Source organism: Oncorhynchus nerka, linkage group LG15 (genome assembly GCF_034236695.1).
Source record: "Oncorhynchus nerka isolate Pitt River linkage group LG15, Oner_Uvic_2.0, whole genome shotgun sequence".
Lineage (NCBI taxonomy): Eukaryota > Metazoa > Chordata > Actinopteri > Salmoniformes > Salmonidae > Oncorhynchus > Oncorhynchus nerka.
Window position 1 is genome coordinate 7,966,265 of NC_088410.1, and position 26,540 is coordinate 7,992,804.

A 26,540-nucleotide genomic window follows, 5' to 3' on the forward strand; every position below is an offset into this window, starting at 1 on the left:
GGTTCTAACATGCATCATTTTGTCCTGATCTGGTCCCACATTCTGATTGTGACCACATTTTAAGACCGGGTGTAGACAATTAAAGGACACGTTGCGATCAGATCTTCCTGCCTACCCCCGGAGGTATTCAGGCACACATTGTGCAGATGCATCTGGACAGATGGTTGCTGATAATGGGCCTCTGTACGCCTATGTAGATAATCCATACAAAATTAGCTGTTTCCAGCTACAATAGTAATTTACAACATTAACCATGTCTACACTGTATTCATGATGAATGTGATGTTATTTTAACGGACAAAATGTGATTTTGCTTCTAAAACAAGGACATTTATTTCTAAGTGACCCCAACCTTTTGAACGGTAGTATATGTTTATATATAAAGCTACAGTCATAGTCCCAAATGGAACCCTATTCACTAGAACATATAAAGCTACAGTCGTAGTCCCAAATGGAACCCTATTCACTAGGACATATAAAGCTACAGTCATAGTCCCAAATGGAACCCTATTCACTAGAACATATATATAAAGCTACAGTCGTAGTCCCAAATGGAACCCTGTTCTCTAGGACATATAAAGCTACAGTCAGTCATAGTCCCAAATGGAACCCTCTTCACTAGGACATATAAAGCTACAGTCATAGTCCCAAATGGAACCCTATTCACTAGGACATATATATAAAGCTACAGTCATAGTCCCAAATAGAACCCTATTCACTAGGACATATAAAGCTACAGTCGTAGTCCCAAATAGAACCCTATTCCCTGGGACATATATATAAAGCTACAGTCGTAGTCCCAAATGGAACCCTGTTCTCTAGGACATATAAAGCTACAGTCAGTCATAGTCCCAAATGGAACCCTCTTCTCTAGGACATATATATAAATATATAGTCCCAAATGGAACCCTGTTCTCTATATATAAAGCTACAGTCAGTCATAGTCCCAAATGGAACCATATTCTAGGACTATATATATATATATAAAGCTACAGTCATAGTCCCAAATAGAATCCTCTTCTCTAGGACATATATATATATATAAAGCTACAGTCATAGTCCCAAATAGAACCCTATTCACTAGGACATATATATAAAGCTACAGTCATAGTCCCAAATAGAACCCTATTCACTAGGACATATATATAAAGCTACAGTCATAGTCCCAAATAGAACCCTATTTACTAGGACATATAAAGCTACAGTCATAGTCCCAAATAGAACCCTATTTACTAGGACATATATAAAGCTACAGTCGTAGTCCCAAATAGAATCCTATTCCCTGGGACATATATATAAAGCTACAGTCGTAGTCCCAAATGGAACCCTATTCACTAGGACATGTATATAAAGCTACAGTCATAGTCCCAAATAGAATCCTATTCTCTAGGACATATAGTGCACTACATCTGACCAGAGTCCTATGGGAATAGTATCTTGTCATTTTGGGTTTCATCAAAAGACTACATTTTCTTTATTGCTGTGCTGGTCTACAAGTAGAGTTATTCAGTTATCTATTACCTCCAAGTTGTCAATAAAAAAAGACATTGACTGACAATATGAGTGAACTGTGTTTTTACCGCAATGACAAACTGACAAATTGTTTTGCAATTGGGCATCGGCTAGATTATTACCCGTGACCTTACCCTGCCTATCCCAGTGCCAGTCAGAAGGTAGATTAGTAGTTTAGTCCACCTCCCAGCAGGAGGGAGGCTCCACACCTGTGACCTTACCCTGCCTATCCCAGCGCCCATTCAGAAGGTAGAATAGTAGTTTAGTCCACCTCCCAGCAGGAGGGAGGCTCCACACCTGTGACCTTACCCTGCCTGTCCCAGCGCCAGTCAGAAGCTAGATTAGTAGTTTAGTCCACCTCCCAGCAGGAGGGAGGCTCCACACCTGTGACCTTACCCTGCCTATCCCAGCGCCAGTCAGAAGGTAGAATAGTAGTTTAGTCCACCTCCCAGCAGGAGGGAGGCTCCACACCTGTGACCTTACCCTGCCTATCCCAGCGCCAGTCAGAAGGTAGAATAGTAGTTTAGTCCACCTCCCAGCAGGAGGGAGGCTCCACACCTGTGACCTTACCCTGCCTATCCCAGCACCAGTCAGAAGGTAGATTAGTAGTTTAGTCCACCTCCCAGCAGGAGGGAGGCTCCACACCTGTGACCTTACCCTGCCTATCCCAGCGCCAGTCAGAAGGTAGAATAGTAGTTTAGTCCACCTCCCAGCAGGAGGGAGGCTCCACACCTGTGACCTTACCCTGCCTATCCCAGCGCCAGTCAGAAGGTAGATTAGTAGTTTAGTCCACCTCCCAGCGGGAGGGAGGCTCCACACCTGTGACCTTACCCTGCCTATCCCAGCCAGTCAGAAGGTAGTCAGAAGTAGTTTAGTCCACCTCCCAGCCAGATTAGTTAGTCCACCTCCCAGTTTAGTCCACCTCCCAGGAGGGAGGCTCCACACCTGTGACCTTACCCTGCCTATCCCAGCGCCAGTCAGAAGGTAGAATAGTAGTTTAGTCCACCTCCCAGCAGGAGGGAGGCTCCACACCTGTGACCTTACCCTGCCTATCCCAGCACCAGTCAGAAGGTAGATTAGTAGTTTAGTCCACCTCCCAGCAGGAGGGAGGCTCCACACCTGTGACCTTACCCTGCCTATCCCAGCGCCAGTCAGAAGGTAGATTAGTAGTTTAGTCCACCTCCCAGCAGGAGGGAGGCTCCACACCTGTGGCCTTACCCTGCCTATCCCAGCCTATCCCAGCGCCAGTCAGAAGGTAGATTCGTAGTTTAGTCCACCTCCCAGCAGGAGGGAGGCTCCACACCTGTGACCTTACCCTGCCTATCCCAGCACCAGTCAGAAGGTAGATTAGTAGTTTAGTCCACCTCCCAGCAGGAGGGAGGCTCCACACCTGTGACCTTACCCTGCCTATCCCAGCGCCAGTCAGAAGGTAGAATAGTAGTTTAGTCCACCTCCCAGCAGGAGGGAGGCTGGCCACACCTGTGCCTATCCCAGCCTATCCCAGCGCCAGTCAGAAGGTAGAATAGTAGTTTAGTCCACCTCCCAGCAGGAGGGAGGCTCCACACCTGTGACCTTACCCTGCCTATCCCAGCGCCAGTCAGAAGGTAGAATAGTAGTTTAGTCCACCTTGGTTTCAACCTGTGTATATTTGGTATTTTATTAGGATCCCCATTAACTGTTGCAAAAGCAGCAGCTACTCTTCCTGGGGTCCACACAGAACATGACACATAATACAACACATCAATAGACAAGAACAGCTCAAGGACAGAACTACACACATACAGAGAAATATAATAGCAGCATAGTATAACATTACTGTAAGGCAAAACACCACTGCATTCAATGGTGAAGTTTCATGGATAAAACATCCATGCAGCATCTGCATACCAACCATGCAGTTATGTACAGTGTTGTTCTGAATGATGTACAGTGTTGTACAGTGTTGTTCTGAATGATGTACAGTGTTGTCTTGAGTGATGTACAGTGTTGTTTTGAGTGATGTACAGTGTTGTTCTGAATGATGTACAGTGTTGTTCTGAATGATGTACAGTGTTGTTCTGAATGATGTACAGTGTTGTCTTGAGTGATGTACAGTGTTGTTCTGTATGATGTACAGTGTTGTTTTGAGTGATGTACAGTGTTCTGAATGATGTACAGTGTTGTTTTGAATGATGTACAGTGTTGTCTTGAGTGATGTACAGTGTTGTTCTGAATGATGTACAGTGTTGTTCTGAATGATGTACAGTGTTGTTCTGAGTGATGTACAGTGTTGTTCTGAATGATGTACAGTGTTGTTCTGAATGATGTACAGTGTTGTTCTGAATGATGTACAGTGTTGTTCTGAATGATGTTGTTCTGAATGATGCACAGTGTTGTTTTGAATGATGTACAGTGTTGTTCTGAATGATGTACAGTGTTGTTCTGAATGATGTACAGTGAATTTTAGAGCAGACGTGTGTTACTGTACCAAAGCCTACCTGTGTATTTTGCTGTGTATCATAATGTGATCTTGCAGACATGGATTCAGCTTTGATCTGACGTCATTAAAGGAGCACCATTCATTAAAGGAGCGCCATTCATTAAAGGAGCACCATTCATTAAAGGAGCACCATTCATTAAAGGAGCGCCATTCATTAAAGGAGCACCATTCATTAAAGGAGCACCATTCACCTTTGACCTAACTTTATTAAAGGAGCACCATTCACCTTTTAATTTATTTTTAATTTATTTTTTTTAACCTTTATTTAACTAGGCAAGTCAGTGAAGAACAAATTCTTATTTTCAATGACGGCCTAGGAACAGTGGGTTAACTGCCTGTTCAGGGGCAGAATGACAGATTTGTACCTTGTCAGCTCGGGGATTTGAACTTGCAACCTTCCGGTTACTAGTCCAACGCTCTAACCAGTAGGCTACCTTTGATCTAACTTTATTAAAGGAGCACCATTCATTAAGGAGCACCATTCATAAAGGAGCACCATTCATAAAGGAGCACCATTCATTAAGGAGCACCATTCATAAAGGAGCACCATTCATTAAGGAGCACCATTCATAAAGGAGCACCATTCAGCTGTGATCTAACCAATATACACAGGCAGTTAGAAAAGCCAAGGCTAGCTTTTTCAAGCAGAAATTTGTTTCCTGCAACACAACTCAAAAAAGTTCTGTGACATTGTAAAGTCCATGGAGAATAAGAAGAGCACCTCCTCCCATCTGCCCACTGCACTGAGGATAGGAAACTCTGTCACCACCGATAAATCGACTATTATTGAGAATTTCAATAAGCATTTTTCTACGGCTGGCCATGCTTTCCACCTGGCCACCCCTACCCCGGTCAACAGCACTGCACCCCCCACAGCAAGCCTTCCCCATTTCTCATTCTCCCAAATCCAGTCAGCTGATGTTCTGAAAGAGCTGCAAAATCTGGACCCCCACAAATCAGCCGGGCTAGACAATCTGGATCCTTTCTTTCTAAAAGTTATCTGCTGAAATTGTTGCAACCCCTATTACTAGCCTGTTCAACCTCTCTTTCGTGTCGTCTGAGAATCCCAAAGATTGGAAAGAAGCTGCGGTCATCCCCCTCTTCAAAGGGGGGACACTCTTGACCCAAACTGTTACAGACCTATATCTATCCTACCTTGCCTTTCTAAGGTCTTCGAAAGCCATGTTAACAAACAGATCACCGACCATTCCGAATCCCACCGTACCTTCTCTGCTATGCAATCTGGTTTCAGAGCTGGTCATGGGTGCACCTCAGCCACGCTCAACATCCTAAATGATATCGTAACCGCCATCGATAAGAAACAATACTGTGCAGCCATATTAATTGACCTTGCCAAGGCTTTCGACTCTGTCAATCACCACATCCTCATCGGCAGACTCAACAGCCTTGGTTTCTCAAATGATTGCCTCGCTTGGGTCATCAACTACTTCTCCGACTGAGTTCAGTGTGTCAAATTTGAGGGCCTGTTGTCCGGGCCTCTGGCAGTCTCTATGGGGGGTGCCACAGGGTTCAATTCTTGGGCCAACTCTCTTCTCTGTATTTATCAATGATGTCGCTCTTGCTGCTGGTGAGTCTCTGATCCACCTATACGCAGACAACACCATTCTGTATACTTCTGGCCCTTCTTTGGACACTGTGTTAACAACCCTCCAGACGAGCTTCAATGCCATACAACTCTCCTTCCGTGGCCTCCAACTGCTTTTAAATACAAGTCTAACTAAATGCATGCTCTTAAACCGATCGCTGCCTGCACCTGCCCGCCCGTCCAGCATCACTACTCTGGACGGTTCTGACTAGAATATGTGGACAACTACAAATACCCAGGTGTCTGGTTAGACTGTAAACTCTCCTTCCAGACTCACATAAAACATATCCAATCCAAAGTTAAATCTAGAATTGGCTTCCTATTTCACAACAAAGTATCTTTCACTCATGCTGCCAAACATACCTCGTAAAACTGACCATCTTACCGATCCTCGACTTCGGCGATGTCATTTACAAAATAGCCTCCAACACCCTACTCAACAAATTGGATGCAGTCTATCACAGTGCCATCCGTTTTGTCACCAAAGCCCCATATACTACCCACCACTGCGACTTGTACGCTCTTGTTGGCTGGCCCTCGCTTCATACTCGTCGCCAAACCCACTGGCTCCAGGTCATCTACAAGACCCTGCTAGGTAAAGTCCCGCCTTATCTCTGCTCGCTGGTCACCATAGCAGCACCCACCCGTAGCAGGCGTTCCAGCAGGCATATCTCACTTGTCACCCCCAAAGCCAATTCCTACTTTGGCCGCCTCTCCTTCCAGTTCTCTGCTGCCAATGACTGGTACGAACTACAAACATCTCTGAAACTGGAAACACTTATCTCGCTCACTAGCTTTAAGCACCAGCTGTCAGATCAGCTCACATATCACTGCACCTGTACATAGCCCATCTATAAATAGCCCAAACAACTACCTCTTCCCCTACTGTATTTATTTATTTTGCTCCTTTGCACCCCAGTATTTCTACTTTGCACATTCATCTACTGTCAAATCTACCATTCCAGTGTTTTAATTGCTATGTTGTATTTATTTCGCCACCATGGCCTATTTTTTGCCTTTACCTCCCGTATCTCACCTCATTTGCTCACATTGCATATGGACTTATTTTTCTACTCTTTGTTTTACTCCATGTGTAGCTCTGTGTTGTTATACGTGTCGAACTGCTTTGCTTTATCTTGGCCAGGTCGCAGTTGTAAATGAGAACATGTTCTCAACTAGCCTACATGGTTTTAAATAAAGGTGAAATTAAATTTTAAAAATTAAAAAACTTAATTAAAGGAGCACCCTTCAGTTGTGATCTAACTTCATTAAAGGAGCACCCTTCAGTTATGATCTAACTTCATTAAAGGAGCACCATTCAGCTGTGATCTAACTTCATTAAAGGAGCACCATTCAGCTGTGATCTAACTTCATTAAAGGAGTACCATTCAGCTGTGATCTAACTTCATTAAAGGAGCACCATTCAGCTGTGATCTAACTTCATTAAAGGAGAACCATTCAGCTGTGATCTAACTTCATTAAAGGAGCACCATTCAGCTGTGATCTAACTTCATTAAAGGAGCACCATTCAGCTGTGATCTAACTTCATTAAAGGAGCACCATTCAGCTGTGATCTAACTTCATTAAAGGAGCACCATTCAGCTGTGATCTAACTTCATTAAAGGAGAACCATTCAGCTGTGCTTCATTAAAGGAGCACCATTCAGCTGTGATCTAACTTCATTAAAGGAACCATTCAGCTGTGATCTAACTTCATTAAAGGAGAACCATTCAGCTGTGATCTAACTTCATTAAAGGAGCACCATTCAGCTGTGATCTAACTTCATTAAAGGAGAACCATTCAGCTGTGATCTAACTTCATTAAAGGAGCACCATTCAGCTGTGATCTAACTTCATTAAAGGAGCACCATTCAGCTGTGATCTAACTTCATTAAAGGAGCACCATTCAGCTGTGATCTAACTTCATTAAAGGAGCACCATTCAGTTGTGATCTAACTTCATTAAAGGAGCACCATTCAGCTGTGATCTAACTTCATTAAAGGAGCACCATTCAGCTGTGATCTAACTTCATTAAAGGAGCACCATTCAGCTGTGATCTAACTTCATTAAAGGAGAACCCCCAGTGGCTTGTTCTGTACACGTAGTAGACCAGCGGTGTCCAACTCATTCCATAGAGGTTCTAGTGTCTGCTGGTTTTTATTTTTTTCTATTCAATTAAGCCCTAGACAATCAGGTGATGGGAGTTCCTTACTAAACAGTGACCTAGACAACCAGGTGATGGGAGTTCCTTACTAACCAGTGAGCTAGACAACCAGGTGAGGGGAGTTCCTTACTAAACAGTGACCTAGACAACCAGGTGATGGGAGTTCCTTACTAACCAGTGAGCTAGACAACCAGGTGAGGGGACTTCCTTACTAACCAGTGAGCTAGACAACCAGGTGATGGGAGTTCCTTACTAACCAGTGACCTAGACAACCAGGTGAGGGGAGTTCCTTACTAACCAGTGACCTAGACAACCAGGTGAGGGGAGTTCCAGTGACCTAGACAACCCTAATCAGTGACCTAGACAACCAGGTGAGGGGAGTTCCTTACTAACCAGTGAGCTAGACAACCAGGTGAGGGGACTTCCTTACTAACCAGTGAGCTAGACAACCAGGTGATGGGAGTTCCTTACTAACCAGTGACCTAGACAACCAGGTGAGGGGAGTTCCTTACTAACCAGTGACCTAGACAACCAGGTGAGGGGAGTTCCTTACTAACCAGTGACCTAGACAACCAGGTGAGGGGAGTTCCTTACTAAACAGTGACCTAGACAACCAGGTGATGGGAGTTCCTTAATAATCAGTGACCTAGACAACCAGGTGAGGGGAGTTCCTTACTAATCAGTGACCTAGACAACCAGGTGAGGGGAGTTCCTTACTAATCAGTGACCTAGACAACCAGGTGAGGGGAGTTCCTTACTAACCAGTGACCTAGACAACCAGGTGAGGGGAGTTCCTTACTAATCAGTGAGCTAGACAACCAGGTGATGGGAGTTCCTTACTAACCAGTGACCTAGACAACCAGGTGAGGGGAGTTCCTTACTAATCAGTGACCTAGACAACCAGGTGAGGGGAGTTCCTTACTAATCAGTGACCTTTATGTATTAATGAAGTACAAGGCAGGGGTGATGACACGCAGACAGTCGCCCCTCCCGTTTGCCACCTGTGTAATAGAGAACAGAGAATATATAGTGTAAAGCATCAGGATCCGGTGGACTAAAGATCCCGTAAAAGTCAGCTCCGCAGACACTCCTTTTCTTATTTGACGTTCACCTGTAAACCCTGCCCACTGGCCTGTCAGTAAGCTTGGATCCAGCCAATCAATTTGTCCCAAACTGCCTCAGGAAATGTTGCTGCTAATCAGTTATTTTACTTTTCTTTGTAAATGTGGACACAAATCAGAATGTGGACAAGTTCAGGACAAAGGATACGCATGATAGCACCAGGTATAAACAGGGTTCTTATTTCAAACATTGCTTTAAAAAGCTCTGAGGGGTCTGTAAAACCTTTTAAAAGGGAAAACTGGTGTTTAAAGTAATTGATTTTGTCTCCACCAGTGTGTGTTCGCTGGTGACCTTTAAGCACACTTGATTGTGAAAACTTCTTTACAGTCTGAGCAGTGTTAAGGCTTCTCTCCAGTGTCTGTTATCTCATCTTTAATGCTTATGATTGTGAAAAGTGGTTCCCACATTCAGAGCAGAAGTGAGGCTTCTCTCATCTGTGTTTCTGAAGTTGATATCTTATGCTGGTGAACCTTAAGCTCACTTGTTTGTGAAAAACTCTCTCCAGCGTGTGTTGTCTGGTGAACTCTCAGGCTTCTTGAGTTAGCAAAACTCTTTCCGCAGTCAGAGCAGTGGTATGGCTTCGTTCCAGTGTGTGTCCGCTGGAGTCTTTTCAGACTTGTCAATTGAGAGAACATCTTGCTACAGTGGTCGCCGACTGGTCGATCTCCAAGGCATTCCTAGTTGATCATTAAACATTTCTGTAAAAAAAAAACTTCTGTTCCTATTTATTTATTCATTGCGCGCTGTTGGTTGTATGTGCACCCAAATTCAACAGCCCTAGCACCGAGAAGGCAACGTGTTCCCATTTTTAACCATTTAATGTGTTTGAAGGTAGAACTACGCCTACCTGACAGGTCCAGAGAGCAAATCAAGTGCACCTATAGGCCTACCGCTGGCCAATCAGATAGCACAGATCACTGTGTCTGCAGTTTCCACGAGCCATAGACTGTAAAAAGAAACCTCGAACGCACAGCAAAGTGGATACTGTGAGATTTCAAAACGTTTAAAAACATGACTCGAGAACGACTCCAACGAATACAGCAAAGAGCTGATGTTTAATTTATTCAGAACTGTCCAACAATTTGTTCCAACACTTTTATAGGCCATAAAAAATGCACGTTCTCCCTATTTCCGTAAAAAGATAAACGCCAACGACAGAAGATACGTTCATCCCACCGTCGTTGTTCCCTTTATTGCCACCTGTCACAATCGGACTATGGAAGCCCAAAGTGAAGACTGCGTAAATATGTTTCTGATCGTTTATAAACCTACGTACCCAGCCATCACAATCGGACTATGGAAGCCCAAAGTGAAGACTGCGTAAATATGTTTCTGATCGTTTATAAACCTACGTACCCAGCCATCACAATCGGACTATGGAAGCCCAAAGTGAAGACTGCGTAAATATGTTTCTGATCGTTTATAAACCTACGTACCCAGCCATCACAATCGGACTATGGAAGCCCAAAGTGAAGACTGCGTAAATATGTTTCTGATCGTTTATAAACCTACGTACCCAGCCATCACAAGTTGAGAAATCCTGAGACGCTTCAAGACATAGATACTTTTAAAAAAAGACATCTTTAAGATGCCATTATGTATCAAGACATGTCTCCCAAATGTGTCTGAAAACATTTTATGGTATCTCTCTCAAACCACTAATATATAAACAACGGAGAGGCTACAGATCCGACTGTTCCGAACCCCTCTTCCCGACAGCTAAATGTCCTGAAGCTTCTGCACATGTGGGTGTACGAGATTCTCTATTTTACACACACACACACTGTGTTCTGTTTATATTCGGTTCGGTTATATAGAATCCTATCATTATGTAATCTTGAGGACAATGATTGAGCTTTGATTAACAATTTTTTTCCAGAGTAGCCTGTTCTCTGATTAGCCTGTTCTCTGAGTAGCCTGTTCTCTGATTAGCCTGTTCTCTGAGTTGCCTGTTCTCTGAGTAGCCTGTTCTCTGATTAGCCTGTTCTCTGATTAGCCTGTTCTCTGATTAGCCTGTTCTCTGATTAGCCTGTTCTCTAAGGAGTAGAGCAGAGACTGAGCGTAAAGTAAAGAATCCCCTTAGCTGTCGGGAAGAGAGGTCCAGAAAAGTTGGCCTAGAAAATGTCTTGAAGATGCTTCCCTAAATATAGTTTTCTTGTGTCTTGACGTGTCATGGTGCCTCAAGACAATGTTTTTACGACCTGTACTTCCTGTAAGACCTGTTGGACCAGATTCCACTTCCTAATCACCTTTATGTTGAATGAGGATTCTCACCACTGGACCAGATTCCACTTCCTAATCACCTTTATGTTGAATGAGGATTCTCACCACTGGACCAGATTCCACTTCCTAATCACCTTTATGTTGAATGAGGATTCTCACCACTGGACCAGATTCCACTTCCTAATCACCTTTATGTTGAATGAGGATTTCTACACCAGATTCCACTTCCTAATCACTTTTAAGGATAATTTAAGATCTACGACACAATGAAGTTATTCAGAATGGTCAGAATATTTGTATTTTGTTTAAATGCTAGTGCAGAATATTTATTATAAAAACATTTTATTTTCAATGTTGTGTGCTGCCAGGAGATGAGTCGTGTTTCATGCTCCTAGGATGGCAGCTGCTTCTTCTTCTTCATATTATTAATGTGTCCAAAGTAAACACATGCTGCTCCTACATAACCCTCCTACTTATTTTGATCAGTCAAATCTCACTCATCTTCTTCTCCTCCTTGTCTCATAGTTCCACTCAGTCCCGTTGTTTTCCTGCAGTCGACCAGCCGCACAGACACCCTCTTCAGACCCAGCAGTCTTTTACTTTGATCAGTCAAATCTTCCTCTTTGTCTCCTCGTCTCGTAGTTCCATTCAGGTCCGTTGTTTTCCTGCAGTCGACCAGCCGCACAGACACCCTCTTCAGACCCAACAGTAAGGCGCTACCCGGAGAGGCACGACTCGGGGATTCCGGGAGGGCGGAAGGGTGCGGGCTAGGGTTGTCCTGGAAACCACAGAAGGGGAGGGATGTTTAACGATAATTCACATTCCATACAGCCCCCATGGACACTCACCACAGAATTGACTGCATCTCAATGCTTTGATTGTGTTTCTGCGCATGAGCTTAGGTAGCCAACGTCGCCCTGATATCGTCTATAAGCACGATCAAGGATTTCTAGTGGATAAGCAGTTTCTACATATCTTCATACTAAACCATCTTTGCTGATACTGTAGACAAACAAAATGTTGGTTTTATTAGAGTACTTTTTGAACGGCCATTTAGGGGTATTCTATTGACTGTAGCAGTGTGGGACAAAATGGAGCTCTAAAGTTGTCCTGGGTTATATAATAGGCTAGTTGACGTTCGCGTTTCTACTGCGATATTTGAGTGGAGACAAACAGATTCTGTTCATTCAGCTGTCCTGATGAGCCCAGCTAGCTAGTTTATAGTTGTGGGTAGCAACTTCAGCCATAATTTGAAACTTGTCTGTTGAAGTTGGGACTTGGAAGCGTGTTTAAATCGGAGTAATTGTTAGTATGTATTTATTTTAATAGACATTGATGCCGTAGTTTAACATTTTCAGTGAAAATCATTACAATAAATACACTCCACCCTGGCCTGATATTGGCTACAGTATCTAGCTACTTCCCCCTCTCTCCTTACTGCGGTCAGCAGGAGGACACTGCCACACGTGTTGTCGTGTTACCGGCTTGCAACGCAAACTCTCCCGACTGAGCAGAAGCCTATCACGGTGATATGCAGATGGTTTACTACCAATATTACAAGATATTTCTCATGTAAGCTGTTATCAAGCACCTCCGAAAAGCCCCATTGCACTACTGATTCACACCGGGTTGTCGTTACATTCGCTAATTGGTCATGGTGACACCCATATGGTTACTAGCGAGCAGAAACTAGCTTGCTGGGAAGTGGGGAAGGGCTCTTCAGGACGCCTGACTGAACCCGAATCCAATCGTCTCCACGACTTTCAGCTGCACGAGATACGTCATTCATTTGGCCAGCAGGCGTGTCCGTATAGCCTCTCCCTTTCCCACTAGATGGCCAAGCTGCAAAGTCAAAGGGTAGATCATAGAAATGTATGGAAACAAACATTTGGGTTTTGGTCTTTTAAAGGTGCTACACATATTTATTAAAACAAACAAAAATGCATTCTAATTTCTGAAAATGTCCTTCGTATATCTGCAGTAATAGTGGAATGATAGTGTTTCACAATGTTACTTACCCACCAGTGTTGTGATTGGCTGTGGTATTCGCCTATTAATTTCTCCCACCCGTCCTGCATCTGTTGTCAAAATGGGAAAGCTGTTGTGTTTGTGTTATATAGTGGAAATCGGGTCAAGCGCCCAATGTCGAAAAAGTAGAATTTCCTGGTTGGTAAAATTCAACACTGTTTGCTCAATTTCAGTTTGTGCGTGAATTCAAGCACTGAATAACACAGGGAATCATTGTACCATGAAATCGCTGTGAAATATCTTTTCAATAACAGATGTTTGAAGCTGGTGGACCAAAACCGAAAGGAATAGGCTCAAGAGCAAGTCTCCGCCATGTTACAGGGGAAAAGGGAGGATATTTGTTTTGAATGAAGCCTCGTGCTGTTGTAACCCACCTAGTTTCCACATATGGGATAAATTAGGTGTAGCGCCTTTAATTAAAGGTTAGGGTTAGCAGTATGGTTAAGGTTTTTTTCTGATTTTAAGAAAATAAATAGTTGAACTAAATGGGGCTTCTGTCTTTGCCACTAGGCCAGATAGTGAGTGAGCATCTGTTCCACATTCCAGGGGTATAAGCTAAATGCCAAGATAACTAGTAAATCGGTCGGATGCATAAAATGGCGATTCAATGATAAGATAGCTACCCTAACTATGGGTGGTTATTTTGACACTAACTTTTCATTTAAGTAAATCTATCGTCAGAGCAGAACCCACAACAGAATAAACGAGTAACATTGCTAGATAGCATGCTAGTTAACTCACCTGATCCATGGCTATATTTAGCTACTAGCAAGTCTCTGTCCGACGTTCCACGTATCAAATAACTACCGTGCGTAGCTAGATCATTCACGGCGTTCAGTTAGTTGTCCTGGGTTTTGTAGTTTGAGCTGTACTTTGTAGTTTGAGAGCTGAGTCCTCCGGTAGAGAAGGTTATACTTTTTAGCGAGGCAATAACGTCTGCTTTGACTCACTGCCCTCCACCCAGAAGAGGACTGGTCACCCCTCACAGCCTGGTTCCTCTCTAGGTTTCCTCCTCGGTTCCGGCCTTTCTAGGGAGTTTTCCCTAGCCACCGTGCTTCTACACCTGCATTGCTTGCTGTTTGGGGTTTTAGGCTAGGTTTCTGCACAGCACTTTGATATATCAGCTGATGTAAGAAGATCTATATAAATACATTTCATTTAATATAATTCACATAGTTTCCTATTCCATGCGCATAGTGGGAATGTGAAGTAGGGGTCGGCAGGTAGCCTAGTAGTTAGAGCGTTGGGCCAGTAAGGTTGCTGGATCAAATCCCTGAGCAGACACGGTAAAAAAAAAAGATTGGTCGTTCTGCCAGTGAACAAGGCAGTTAACCCTCTGTTACCATCATTGTAAATAACAATTTGTTATTAACTGACTTGTCTAGTGTAGAGGACTGCTAATTCCTATGTAGGTGACATTACATTACTATTAATTCCTATGTAGGTGACATTACACTACTATAGCTGAGACAACGTATTTTCATAGTAAAACAGGTTGGGCCCCATACAGGATATCTCTCACACACACACTCACTGTAATCATCCAGAACACTGTCACAACAGGATACTCCTAGCCACAGGTGCTAGCCGGCAGTTCGGCCACAACTCCCCTGAAGATAGGGACGCACACACATTACACACTGACTCTCGAGGACAAGATAGGGACGCACACACATTACACACGGACTCTTGAGGACAGGACAGGGACGCATACGCTCTTACACACTGACCCCAGAAGACAGGGACGACGCACATACAGTACACACATAGCTGCCGAGGACACCCAGATAAGACACCCACAGATTGGCAGAAAGCCTAGACTTAGAGACAAACTAGCACACACACATAATCTCCCTCCCAGCCGAACATTGTGTGACTGAAGATAGCGCACACACCAGATCTCCTTTTCAGCTGAACATGGTGTGACGACCAAGAACAGGCATGGCAGGATTCTACGATGACGGACAGACAACAGAGCCAATGCCGGATGACTACACCCCAGCCTGATCCAATCCGAAGATCCGATCTCCTAGAAATCAACCTACTTTCTGTTCTGTATATGAAGCTTGTACCCACTGTTAGCAAGGTTCCTTTTCTGCTAGTCTCTGATGAGCTAACAGAGGGGCCCGTATATACGCTGTACCAGATATCTTCACTCTGAATAAACCTGTCGCTTGTCGTACAATCTACCACCTTGTCTGCATCGATCCTTGACCGACTCACCCTTTATCATATCCCATTATCAACACTAGTTAAAAAAAAAATGTTAGAGGTTACAGCTCCTCTTTTCTATTGGCCACATCGGGTAAATGACGTTCCCTTTGACCTTATAACCTAAGAGAACGGCAAGTCATTCACCTGTTGACCTTGTAACCTAAGAGAACGGCACGTCATTCACCTGTTGACCTTATAACCTAAGAGAACGGAACGTCATTCACCTGTTGACCTTTTAATTAACCTAAGAGAACGGCACGTCATTCACCCGTTGACCTTATAACCTAAGAGAACGGCACGTCATTCACCCGTTGACCTTATAACCTAAGAGAAACATTCACCCGCTGACGTCATTCACCCGTTATAACCTAAGAGAACGTATTTACTTTTCACGTCATTCACCCGTTGACCTTATAACCTAAGAGAACGGCACGTCATTCACCCGTTGACCTTATAACCTAAGAGAATGACGGTCGGCTGGGCTACAGTTACTAATGAAGACAACTTTAATAAATATTTTTAAATGTTTATTTGTATTTTTATGGACAAATGTAAAATGCTTCTTATTGTAATGAGGTCTGTTACTGTTGGGCTGGAACAAAAGTCTTCAAATCCAGTAAATATCCAGGACCAAAGGCCAACTATTTTGTGTTTTATATTCATGTCGATTTTAAAATGACTGTGTACAGTGTAAGGACAACATTACGTTTATCAAAGCAACCAGCGAGGGAACAGTATCTGGTTTTGTCCCAAGACAGTAATTTCCTGTTCAACACCAAATATTTGGTGGCCTTATCCGCACGTTAGTCTAGAACCATCAGCCATTAGACGGGACAGAATTCAGGGAGGATTCCTATGGGTTGTGTCCTCAATGGCGCTGCCCAAGCTGTCACATACGCTATAATGGCACAGAAATAAATATTAGTCTTCTATCTATCTCTATGGTCGAGAACAACAGGTGAGCAACAATAGTGGAATCGGCGCTTCGCCTTCAAAATAAAAGTCCCCCCCTTGAAAGTGACGCAAAAAATAGTGAAATCGGACAAGATAATACTAGACAAGGTCGGAATGTGGTTATATCAATTCAATACAAGACAATCAATCAGTTTTCAGAATTTCATTGGGGTATATATTTATTTATTTTACAATGCACAGGTTTACCTATGGATCTGGGGTCCATGAAATGGGGTATCAGCCAACTCGGTGACGCCCACAGATTACAAATATGAAGAGTTTGCAAAAAATATCAGCGTCGTAGATCTTATTGTGGAACTTGAACTGTGGTGAATCACCTTCCCTGTTAGTCTATTGTGTTTATTGGATATTCCTATTGACAAACCACCCAGCTTTGATGTAGATAGAAGGTCTATTTCCCTGCTTTTGAGAGGAGCTGGCTAAGGCACCAAGAGACTTCCAGCAATTGCGCTAACAATATGGTAACTTTAATAACTCTCAAAGTATCCCTTTAATAACTCTCAAAGTATCCCTTTAATAACTCTCAAAGTATCACTTTAATAACTCTCAAAGTATCACTTTAATAACTCTCAAAGTATCCCTTTAATAACTCTCAAAGTATCCCTTTAATAACTCTCAAAGTATCCCTTTAATAACTCTCAAAGTATCCCTTTAATAACTCTCAAAGTATCCCTTTAATAACTCTCAAAGTATCCCTTTAATAACTCTCAAAGTATCCCTTTAATAACTCTCAAAGTATCCCTTTAATAACTCTCAAAGTATCCCTTTAATAACTCTCAAAGTATCCCTTTAATAACTTAATAACTCTCAAAGTATCCCTTTAATAACTCTCAAAGTATCCCTAATAACTCTCAAAGTATCCCTTTAATAACTCTCAAAGTATCCCTTTAATAACTCTCAAAGTATCCCTTTAATAACTCTCAAAGTATCCCTTTAATAATCTCAAAGTATCCCTTTAATAAATCTCAAAGTATCCCTTTAATAACTCTCAAAGAAACATGCAATTAACAATAACAATAACAAAGTGATCACCCCGCCTCCGTTTTGGTCAAACGCTGAGGGATGGGCCAAGAGAAATGTAACCCACTCTCAGATTCATAGACAGAGATATGGATGGATGCCATCAACATGATTTCTCTAACCATGTTTTGAAGGTATGCAGTGGTTATTTACATATACAATGTTTACAAACATTGAAGTAAAACGAGCATATTTTTTTGCGCGGTTATGACGGGTTGTGACACTTAAACTAAGCTTATGAGGCATTTATAAATTACATTCTTTAAGAATCCATTTGTATATATAATTAATTTATGTGACCCATTTCAAGAAACTAGGTGTATATTCTCATGTCACTACTTCACAGGAGTGGCATTTGAACTTAGCGCATTTTTATTACATTTAAAAAAATAATAATGTTGGCAGAAATGCGTGCCTTAATAACAAACTTAATAACAAACTTGTATTCCATCTGTAAATACAAATAAAATGGTTAAATTACAAGCCTAGTTGGTTTAGCCACGAAAAAAAATACAAAACACCTGTCTCCGGATTACATCTTCAAACTAAGTGTAACCATGGCATCCACGACAGAGGGAGAAGCGTCCATCCATGTATTCAGGTAAGAGTCTAGCTAAATCACAGGAGGTTGGTGGCACTTTAATTAGGGAGGATTGGCTCGTGCTAAAGGCTGTGGCAGAATTAGTGGAATGGTATCAAATACATGAAATACATGTGTTTGGTGCCATTCCATCCAACATTCAAGGACCATTTTCTCAAAAGTAGGGTTAGAAGTAAATCCATTTTCAAAGCAGAATTACGTTCCCATTGTTCCTCAACTGCAGTGGATGATATACCATTTTGTAGCTCTGAGTCTTTACTTTTATCCGATGTAAAAAAAATAATAATAATAATTCAAATTTTGCTACACAAGACCAAATCCAGGTGGTGGGTCACTTATATGAATGTAGAAACTGCAGATGCCCATTTCCCCTATAAAGCCCTATTCATCTGTCCCCCGTTGGGATTAACTTCTGGTTTCATCAACACAGCTTTAATAAACTCATTTGAAAATAAAGGTCTTTATTCAATCAGATCCACTTTAGCCGACATCTGCATACCGGTTTGTTTTGGCGGTGCTCATTGGCTGCGTGGAATCGCGTTAACAGAAATCACATGCAGCCTCGTTAACAAGTTGGAACACTGGAATGTGAGATGTAATCTACACCTCCATTAGGATGACACAAATCCTAATTATTATTATTATTTTTTTTCAATTTGAGCTTAATTATTTCTCAGACTGGTCTCATAGATTAGATGCAACATAGTAAACTTAAAACCTAAGGACACTCAAATTAGTATATGTTATGTTTCGTATGGTTACATAAGACAGATGGTTACCTAAGGCAAGAACAAAAGGATGCGTAACATCTAGCAATCCAAAAGGTTGTCCGTTCGAATCTCATCACGTACAACTTTAGCATTGTAGCTAATTAGCAATTTTGCAATCACTTAGCATGTTAGCTAACCCTTCCTCTAACCTTAACCTAACCCCCAACTCATAGAGCTAGCTAATGTTAGCTACAACAAATTGGAATTCGTCACATATCATACGTTTTGCAAATTCATAACATATTGTATAAAATGGATGCTGGACATCCACAAATTAATCCACACCATACGTAACATATCATACTAAATGGAGTGTCTTGGATTTACGTAAAGAATAATACGAAACGTAACACAGGGTATCATACTAAATGGGGTGTCTTGGCTTTACGTAAAGAATAATACGAAACGCTCCGAGACCATGTTGTTATTTCTATATAACCTACACTGTCTCATTCTTAACTTCTAAAGCAAGTGGGGCGAGTTGTGGCTTTTGTGACAACGGTCGTAAGAGTAGCTGCTCACCGATTTGAGGCTCCAACGCAGTTCCACCACCACATCCGCTATGTGGGTGTCTGCTATCACCAGTTAAGACTTGATCTGATTTGAATCAAAGTAATACATTAGAAAAACAGATGGTGCATTACCTCTCCTAAACAGGTGTTCTACTCTGCTAGCCAGCACCTCTTCTAAACAGGTGTTCTACTCCCCTAAACAGGTGTTCACCTCTCCTAAACAGGTGTTCTACTCCCCTAGCCAGCACCTCTCCTAAACAGGTGTTCTACTCCCCTAGACAGCACCTCTCCTAAACAGGTGTTCTACTGCCCTAGCCAGCACCTCTCCTAAGCAGGTGTTCTACTCCCCTAGACAGCACCTCTCCTAAACAGGTGTTCTACTCCCCTAGCCAGCACCTCTCCTAAACAGGTGTTCTACTCCCCTAGACAGCACCTCTCCTAAACAGGTGTTCTACTCCCCTAGCCAGCACCTCTCCTAAGCAGGTGTTCTACTCCCCTAGCCAGCACCTCTCCTAAACAGGGGTTCTACTCCCCTAGACAGCACCTCTCCTAAACAGGTGTTCTACTCCCCTAGCCAGCACCTCTCCTAAGCAGGTGTTCTACTCCCCTAGCCAGCACCTCTCCTAAACAGGTTTTCTACTCCCCTAGCCAGCACCTCTCCTAAACAGGTGTTCTACTCCCCTAGCCAGCACCTCTCCTAAACAGGTGTTCTACTCCCCTAGCCAGCACCTCTCCTAAACAGGTGTTCTACTCTGCTAGCCAGCACCTCTCCTAAACAGGTGTTCTACTCTGCTAGCCAGCACCTCTCCTAAACAGGTGTTCTACTCCCCTAGCCAGCAGCTCTCCTAAACAGGTGTTCTACTCTGCTAGCCAGCACCTCTCCTAAACAGGTGTTCTACTCCCCTAGCCAGCACCTCTCCTAAACAGGTGTTCTACTCCCCTACCCAGCACCTCTCCTAAACAGGTGTTCTACTCCCCTAGCCAGCACCTCTCCTAAACAGGTGTTCTACTCCCCTAGCCAGCACCTCTCCTAAGCAGGTGTTCTACTCCCCTAGCCAGCACCTCTCATAAACAGGTGTTCTACTCCCCTAGCCAGCACCTCTCCTAAACAGGTGTTCTACTCCCCTAGCCAGCACCTCTCCTAAACAGGTGTTCTACTCCCCTAGCCAGCACCTCTCCTAAACAGGTGTTCTACTCTGCTAGCCAGCACCTCTCCTAAACAGGTGTTCTACTCTGCTAGCCAGCACCTCTCCTAAACAGGTGTTCTACTCTGCTAGCCAGCACCTTTCCTAAACAGGTGTTCTACTCCCCTAGCCAGCACCTCTCCTAAACAGGTGTTCTACTCTGCTAGCCAGCACCTCTCCTAAGCAGGTGTTCTACTCTGCTAGCCAGCACCTCTCCTAAACAGGTGTTCTACTCTGCTAGCCAGCACCTCTTCTAAACAGGTGTTCTACTCCCCTAAACAGGTGTTCATCTCTCCTAAACAGGTGTTCTACTCCCCTAGCCAGCACCTCTCCTAAACAGGTGTTCTACTCCCCTAGACAGCACCTCTCCTAAACAGGTGTTCTACCCCCCTAGCCAGCACCTCTCCTAAGCAGGTGTTCTACTCCCCTAGACAGCACCTCTCCTAAACAGGTGTTCTACTCCCCTAGCCAGCACCTCTCCTAAACAGGTGTTCTACTCCCCTAGACAGCACCTCTCCTAAACAGGTGTTCTACTCCCCTAGCCAGCACCTCTCCTAAACAGGTGTTCTACTCCCTAGCCAGCACCTCTCCTAAACAGGTGTTCTACTCCCCTAGACAGCACCTCTCCTAAACAGGTGTTCTACTCCCCTAGCCAGCACCTCTCCTAAGCAGGTGTTCTACTCCCCTAGCCAGCACCTCTCCTAAACAGGTTTTCTCTCCCCTAGCCAGCACCTCTCCTAAACAGGTGTTCTACTCCCCTAGCCAGCACCTCTCCTAAACAGGTGTTCTACTCCCCTAGCCAGCACCTCTCCTAAACAGGTGTTCTACTCTGCTAGCCAGCACCTCTCCTAAACAGGTGTTCTACTCTGCTAGCCAGCACCTCTCCTAAACAGGTGTTCTACTCCCCTAGCCAGCAGCTCTCCTAAACAGGTGTTCTACTCTGCTAGCCAGCACCTCTCCTAAACAGGTGTTCTACTCCCCTAGCCAGCACCTCTCCTAAACAGGTGTTCTACTCCCCTACCCAGCACCTCTCCTAAACAGGTGTTCTACTCCCCTAGCCAGCACCTCTCCTAAACAGGTGTTCTACTCCCCTAGCCAGCACCTCTCCTAAGCAGGTGTTCTACTCCCCTAGCCAGCACCTCTCATAAACAGGTGTTCTACTCCCCTAGCCAGCACCTCTCCTAAACAGGTGTTCTACTCCCTAGCCAGCACCTCTCCTAAACAGGTGTTCTACTCCCCTAGCCAGCACCTCTCCTAAACAGGTGTTCTACTCTGCTAGCCAGCACCTCTCCTAAACAGGTGTTCTCTCTGCTAGCCAGCACCTCTCCTAAACAGGTGTTCTACTCTGCTAGCCAGCACCTTTCCTAAACAGGTGTTCTACTCCCCTAGCCAGCACCTCTCCTAAACAGGTGTTCTACTCTGCTAGCCAGCACCTCTCCTAAGCAGGTGTTCTACTCTGCTAGCCAGCACCTCTCCTAAACAGGTGTTCTACTCTGCTAGCCAGCACCTCTTCTAAACAGGTGCTAAACAGGTGTTCATCTCTCCTAAACAGGTGTTCTACTCCCTAGCCAGCACCTCTCCTAAACAGGTGTTCTACTCCCCTAGACAGCACCTCTCCTAAACAGGTGTTCTACCCCTAGCCAGCACCTCTCCTAAGCAGGTGTTCACTCCCCTAGACAGCACCTCTCCTAAACAGGTGTTCTACTCCCCTAGCCAGCACCTCTCCTAAACAGGTGTTCTACTCCCCTAGACAGCACCTCTCCTAAGCAGGTGTTCTACTCCCCTAGACAGCACCTCTCCTAAACAGGTGTTCTACTCCCCTAGCCAGCACCTCTCCTAAGCAGGTGTTCTACTCCCCTAGACAGCACCTCTCCTAAACAGGTGTTCTACTCCCCTAGCCAGCACCTCTCCTAAACAGGTGTTCTACTCCCCTAGACAGCACCTCTCCTAAACAGGTGTTCTACTCCCCAGCAGCACCTCTCCTAAACAAGTGTTCTACTCCCTAGCCAGCACCTCTCCTAAACAGGGGTTCTACTCCCCTAGACAGCACCTCTCCTAAACAGGTGTTCTACTCCCCTAGCCAGCACCTCTCCTAAGCAGGTGTTCTACTCCCCTAGCCAGCACCTCTCCTAAGCAGGTGTTCTACTCCCCCTAGCCAGCACCTCTACTAAACAGGTGTTTTACTCCCTAGCCAGCACCTCTCCTAAACAGGTGTTCTACTCCCTAGCCAGCACCTCTCCTAAACAGGTGTTTTACTCCCCTAGCCAGCACCTCTCCTAAACAGGTGTTCTACTCCTAGCCAGCACCTCTCCTAAACAGGTGTTCTACTCTGCTAGCCAGCACCTCTCCTAAACAGGTGTTCTACTCCCCTAGCCAGCACCTCTCCTAAACAGGTGTTCTACTCTGCTAGCCAGCACCTCTTCTAAACAGGTGTTTCTCCCTAAACAGGTGTTCACCTCTCCTAAACAGGTGTTCTACTCCCTAGCCAGCACCTCTCCTAAACAGGTGTTCTACTTAGACAGCACCTCTCCTAAACAGGTGTTCTACTGCCCTAGCCAGCACCTCTCCTAAGCAGGTGTTCTACTCCCCTAGACAGCACCTCTCCTAAACACTCCCCTAGCCAGCACCTCTCCTAAACAGGTGTTCTACTCCCCTAGACAGCACCTCTCCTAAACAGGTGTTCTACTCCCCTAGCCAGCACCTCTCCTAAGCAGGTGTTCTACTCCCCTAGCCAGCACCTCTCCTAAACAGGTGTTCTACTCCCCTAGCCAGCACCTCTCCTAAACAGGTGTTCTACTCCCCTAGCCAGCACCTCTCCTAAGCAGGTGTTCTACTCCCCTAGCCAGCACCTCTCCAAAACAGGTGTTCTACTCCCCTAGCCAGCACCTCTCCTAAACAGGTGTTCTACTCCCCTAGCCAGCACCTCTCCTAAACAGGTGTTCTACTCCCCTAGCCAGCACCTCTCCTAAACAGGTGTTCTACTCTGCTAGCCAGCACCTCTCCTAAACAGGTGTTCTACTCTGCTAGCCAGCACCTCTTCTAAACAGGTGTTCTACTCCCCTAAACAAGTGTTCACCTCTCCTAAACAGGTGTTCTACTCCCATAGCCAGCACCTCTCCTAAACAGGTGTTCTACTCCCCTAGCCAGCACCTCTCCTAAGCAGGTGTTCTACTCCCCTAGACAGCACCTCTCCTAAACAGGTGTTCTACTCCCCTAGCCAGCACCTCTCCTAAACAGGTGTTCTACTCCCCTAGCCAGCACCTCTCCTAAACAGGTGTTCTACTCCCCTAGACAGCACCTCTCCTAAGCAAGTGTTCTACTCCCCTAGCCAGCACCTCTCCTAAACAGGGGTTCTACTCCCCTAGACAGCACCTCTCCTAAACAGGTGTTCTACTCCCCTAGCCAGCACCTCTCCTAAGCAGGTGTTCTACTCCCCTAGCCAGCACCTCTCCTAAACAGGTGTTTTACTCCCCTAGCCAGCACCTCTCCTAAACAGGTGTTCTACTCCCCTAGCCAGCACCTCTCCTAAACAGGTGTTCTACTCTGCTAGCCAGCACCTCTCCTAAACAGGTGTTCTACTCTGCTAGCCAGCACCTCTCCTAAACAGGTGTTCTACTCCCCTAGCCAGCACCTCTCCTAAACAGGTGTTCTACTCTGCTAGCCAGCACCTCTCCTAAACAGGTGTTCTACTCTGCTAGCCAGCACCTCTCCTAAACAGGTGTTCTACTCCCCTAGCCAGCACCTCTCCTAAACAGGTGTTCTACTCCCCTAGCTAGCACCTCTCCTAAGCAGGTGTTCTACTCCCCTAGCCAGCACCTCTCCTAAACAGGTGTTCTACTCCCCTAGCCAGCACCTCTCCTAAACAGGTGTTCTACTCCCCTAGCCAGCACCTCTCCTAAACAGGTGTTCTACTCCCCTAGCCAGCACCTCTCCTAAACAGGTGTTCTACTCCCCTAGCCAGCACCTCTCCTAAGCAGGTGTTCTACTCCCCTAGCCAGCACCTCTCATAAACAGGTGTTCTACTCCCCTAGCCAGCACCTCTCCTAAACAGGTGTTCTACTCCACTAGCCAGCACCTCTCCTAAACAGGTGTTCTACTCCCCTAGCCAGCACCTCTCCTAAACAGGTGTTCTACTCTGCTAGCCAGCACCTCTCCTAAACAGGTGTTCTACTCTGCTAGCCAGCACCTCTCCTAAACAGGTGTTCTACTCTGCTAGCCAGCACCTCTCCTAAACAGGTGTTCTACTCCCCTAGCCAGCACCTCTCCTAAACAGGTGTTCTACTCTGCTAGCCAGCACCTCTCCTAAGCAGGTGTTCTACTCTGCTAGCCAGCACCTCTCCTAAACAGGTGTTCTACTCTGCTAGCCAGCACCTCTTCTAAACAGGTGTTCTACTCCCCTAAACAAGTGTTCACCTCTCCTAAACAGGTGTTCTACTCCCCTAAACAAGTGTTCACCTCTCCTAAACAGGTGTTCTACTCCCCTAGCCAGCACCTCTCCTAAACAGGTGTTCTACTCCCCTAGCCAGCACCTCTCCTAAGCAGGTGTTCTACTCCCCTAGACAGCACCTCTCCTAAACAGGTGTTCTACTCCCCTAGCCAGCACCTCTCCTAAACAGGTGTTCTACTCCCCTAGACAGCACCTTTCCTAAACAGGTGTTCTACTCCCCTAGCCAGCACCTCTCCTAAGCAAGTGTTCTACTCCCCTAGCCAGCACCTCTCCTAAACAGGGGTTCTACTCCCCTAGACAGCACCTCTCCTAAACAGGTATTCTACTCCCCTAGCCAGCACCTCTCCTAAGCAGGTGTTCTACTCCCCTAGCCAGCACCTCTCCTAAGCAGGTGTTCTACTCCCCTAGCCAGCACCTCTCCTAAACAGGTGTTTTACTCCCCTAGCCAGCACCTCTCCTAAACAGGTGTTCTACTCCCCTAGCCAGCACCTCTCCTAAACAGGTGTTCTACTCTGCTAGCCAGCACCTCTCCTAAACAGGTGTTCTACTCTGCTAGCCAGCACCTCTCCTAAACAGGTGTTCTACTCCCTAGCCAGCACCTCTCCTAAACAGGTGTTCTACTCTGCTAGCCAGCACCTCTCCTAAGCAGGTGTTCTACTCTGCTAGCCAGCACCTCTCCTAAACAGGTGTTCTACTCCCCTAGCCAGCACCTCTCCTAAACAGGTGTTCTACTCTGCTAGCCAGCACCTCTCCTAAGCAGGTGTTCTACTCTGCTAGCCAGCACCTCTCCTAAACAGGTGTTCTACTCTGCTAGCCAGCACCTCTCCTAAACAGGTGTTCTACTCCCTGTCCAGCACCTCTCCTAAACAGGTGTTCTTCTCCCTAGCCAGCACCTCTCCTAAACAGGTGTTCTACTCCCTAGCCAGCACCTCTCCTAAACAGGTGTTCTACTCCCCTAGCCAGCACCTCTCCTAAACAGGTGTTCTACTCCCCTAGCCAGCACCTCTCCTAAGCAGGTGTTCTACTCCCCTAGCCAGCACCTCTCATAAACAGGTGTTCTACTCCCCTAGCCAGCACCTCTCCTAAACAGGTGTTCTACTCCCCTATCCAGCACCTCTCCTAAACAGGTGTTCTACTCCCCTAGCCAGCACCTCTCCTAAACAGGTGTTCTACTCTGCTAGCCAGCACCTCTCCTAAACAGGTGTTCTACTCTGCTAGCCAGCACCTCTCCTAAACAGGTGTTCTACTCTGCTAGCCAGCACCTCTTCTAAACAGGTGTTCTACTCCCCTAGCCAGCACCTCTCCTAAACAGGTGTTCTACTCCCCTAGCCAGCACCTCTCCTAAACAGGTGTTCTACTCCCCTAGCCAGCACCTCTCCTAAACAGGTGTTCTACTCCCCTAGACAGCACCTCTCCTAAACAGGTGTTCTACTCCCCTAGACAGCACCTCTCCTAAACAGGTGTTCTACTCCCCTAGCCAGCACCTCTCCTAAGCAGGTGTTCTACTCCCCTAGACAGCACCTCTCCTAAACAGGTGTTCTACTCCCCTAGACAGCACCTCTCCTAAACAGGTGTTCTACTCCCCTAGACAGCACCTCTCCTAAACAGGTGTTCTACTCCCCTAGCCAGCACCTCTCCTAAACAGGTGTTCTACTCCCCTAGCCAGCACCTCTCCTAAACAGGT

At 45.2% G+C, this 26,540-nt stretch overlaps 1 protein-coding gene across 3 annotated transcripts in view; it reads right to left on the minus strand.

Moving 5' to 3' along the window:
* Positions 1-11,325: 11,325 nt before the first annotated feature.
* The window catches only part of LOC115118310 (zinc finger and SCAN domain-containing protein 2-like), a 38,642-nt gene continuing 23,427 nt past the window's right edge, over positions 11,326-26,540 (minus strand). Inside the window, exons 1-4 of one of the 3 annotated variants that reach the window (XR_010458625.1) lie at positions 13,875-13,999; positions 13,124-13,183; positions 12,886-12,947; positions 11,326-11,883 (exon numbers count right to left, since the gene is read on the minus strand). Coding sequence is in view for 2 of the 3 variants with exons in the window: in XM_065000892.1 (XP_064856964.1) it covers positions 11,599-11,883; positions 13,124-13,183; positions 13,875-13,883 (354 nt within the window). In the remaining variant the exon portion in view is untranslated. Of the gene's footprint in view, positions 11,884-12,885; positions 12,948-13,123; positions 13,184-13,874; positions 14,000-26,540 lie in introns of those variants that run through there. The other 2 variants (XM_065000892.1, XM_065000893.1) reach the window with 2 other exon arrangements.